This window comes from Cariama cristata, unplaced genomic scaffold (genome assembly GCF_000690535.1).
Source record: "Cariama cristata isolate BGI_N322 unplaced genomic scaffold, ASM69053v1 scaffold24314, whole genome shotgun sequence".
Taxonomy (NCBI): Eukaryota; Metazoa; Chordata; class Aves; order Cariamiformes; family Cariamidae; genus Cariama; species Cariama cristata.
In genome coordinates this window covers 17,287-19,380 of record NW_009612706.1, presented here as the reverse complement: position 1 = coordinate 19,380, position 2,094 = coordinate 17,287, and the positions used below count along the sequence as shown (strand labels likewise).

The 2,094-nt window shown below is 56.9% G+C and overlaps 1 protein-coding gene across 1 annotated transcript in view; it reads left to right on the top strand.

Moving 5' to 3' along the window:
• Positions 1–2,094, top strand: part of EGFL7 (EGF-like-domain, multiple 7) — an 8,793-nt gene that overhangs the window by 574 nt on the left and 6,125 nt on the right. Inside the window, exons 2-3 of the mRNA XM_009698758.1 lie at positions 1,198–1,320; positions 1,548–1,666. Of these exons, the coding sequence (XP_009697060.1) occupies positions 1,198–1,320; positions 1,548–1,666 (242 nt within the window). The remainder of the gene's footprint in view (positions 1–1,197; positions 1,321–1,547; positions 1,667–2,094) is intronic.

Genomic DNA, 2,094 nt, shown 5'->3' with positions numbered 1-2,094 from the left:
CCCCTGCTCCCTGGGATGCTGCGGCGGCTGCGGTCCGTGGTCCAGCAAGCCCTGGAGCAGCAGCTCCAGTTATTCCCCTTCCCTTTCCGGGAAATGGGCCCGCCATGGCACCTTGGATCCCAGCACAGCCTGGGCAGGGAGAGCCCGGCTCCCGCTGGGTCAGGGGCAGCCCAGAGCTCGGTGCCCCAGTTTCTTCCCCAGCCAAAAAGAGCTCGAGCTCAATGCCCGCCCCTCAGATACAGCTCACATTTTCTACAAAGTTTGTTTTTACATTGAAATACTCTCCTCTAGCGTTAAACCTTTTGCATTCTGGTGGTGACTAAAACCACAGGCTGAATTCCTCACTCGCACGCACAGGCTGCAGCTATAGCTTTATTCTAAATTTTGCAAAGCAAACAATTGCCATTTAAAAATTGCATATTCTATAACATTAATCAGTGAGGCGGAGAGGAGTTTTCTGGAGTTAATGGAAGCCATCTGATGTCTGTGCTAATTCCCAGGCTTTTTATTCTAGTTTCTAATTGAGCTGGGAGGCTGAGACAAGTAGACGAGTTCCTCAGTGGGACTGACCTGCTTGGGCTGGAAAATGTTGAAAAAAAAGAATTTTTAACCGAGACCGCTCTGGCTGTTAACCTTGGGAAAGTTTTTGACTAGATCACAGTTATCTTAGGAAGACTGGAGGGCGACTTTCATCTGGCCTCTGCTTTTTTGCGGTGAGCCTGCCTCTTCCTGTGAAATCATTCATTTCTTGGTGACCACAGGGCCATCCGTTTCAGGAGTGCAAAAGTCTCAGAAAGGAAAAATCCACCCAAAAAGTGAGTGATTTTAGGGGAAGGGAGGCAATGAATGGAAGGAGAGCTGCTTTGAGTAAATCCGCCCTAAACCTCGGCCCCGACTGCTCCCCCGGGACAGAGGGACTGTGCCGGGGTGAGTGTACGAGGGGTGTCAGCACCTTCGCGCAGGGGCTGGGGAGGGAGAGCCCGCGCAGCCCGCGGTGCTCAAGCTTTGTGCCACTGCCCCGAACAGCTTGAAGGAGCCTCCGGGGTCACTCGGGCAATTAGCCACCGCGCTATTGCTAGGGAGGGACTGTCAGACCACACCCTGGGCTGGCATAAATCAGCAGAACCCCTTTGCCCCAAAGGGAGAAGCGGTGGGTTGGTTTTTTAGCCGGTGTCTGACCTGCTGCCCTCTGCTCAGCCGCAGGGTCTGTGCCGCGGTGCCGCAGAGCCGGGCGGCCGCTTACGCCGAGTCCCACGTCCAGCCCGTCTACCAGCCCTACCTCACCACCTGCCAGGACCACCGCCTCTGCAGCACCTACAGGTGAGGGCAGCTGCCTGCGCCGTGCGCCTGGTTCCTGCGAGGGAGCCGGATCCGTCCCAGCGAGGCGGTGACCCGTGGGGGCTGCGGAAGGGGGAAGTCCTGCCTCCATCCGTGGGGAAGGGGCTCCCAGCCCCTGGGCAGGGGATGCCAGCACAGGGGGGTCTGACCCACTGGTGCGGGGAACGGGATGGGGGGGCTTGGGGCAGATGCTCAGTCACCCAGCTCAGCCCCATCCTTTTTGACAGGGTTCCCTACCGGCAGGCGTACAGGCGGCTGCCCCAGCCCTCGGCCTCGTGCTGTCCCGGCTGGAGCAGAGCCGGCAGCCACGCACTCGGCTGCAACAGAGGTAAGAGGCTGCTGTGCCATCCCCGTGCCAGCGCTCGCCCTTGCCCCGGACCCCGTGGGCCGGGTAGCTCAGGTCCTGGACTGGATGAGGCCCCAGCAGCCAGCACCCTCACTTATCGGCACTCTGCCTGTCAGACAGATTCTCCCTGTAGGAAAGCATTTAAATTTTCGGCGTCACAACCAAATGCAGTTCAATTTCTGATTAATTCCCAGCCTTTCTCTGCTGCCTCGCAGGCCTTTTTCCTTTGGGATCGCTTATTAACTTTATAGTTACCAGAGGATAAATAAAATGAGTAAGGCCTTTCCATATAAATCAGCAGTAATGGAAGAGGAATGCTTTCAGGAGGCAATCGTGATGTACAGCACAAAGCCAATGCAAAACACATCAGCAGCTAGGCTGTCCCCAGGTGAGCTCAGAGCGCCGCACCC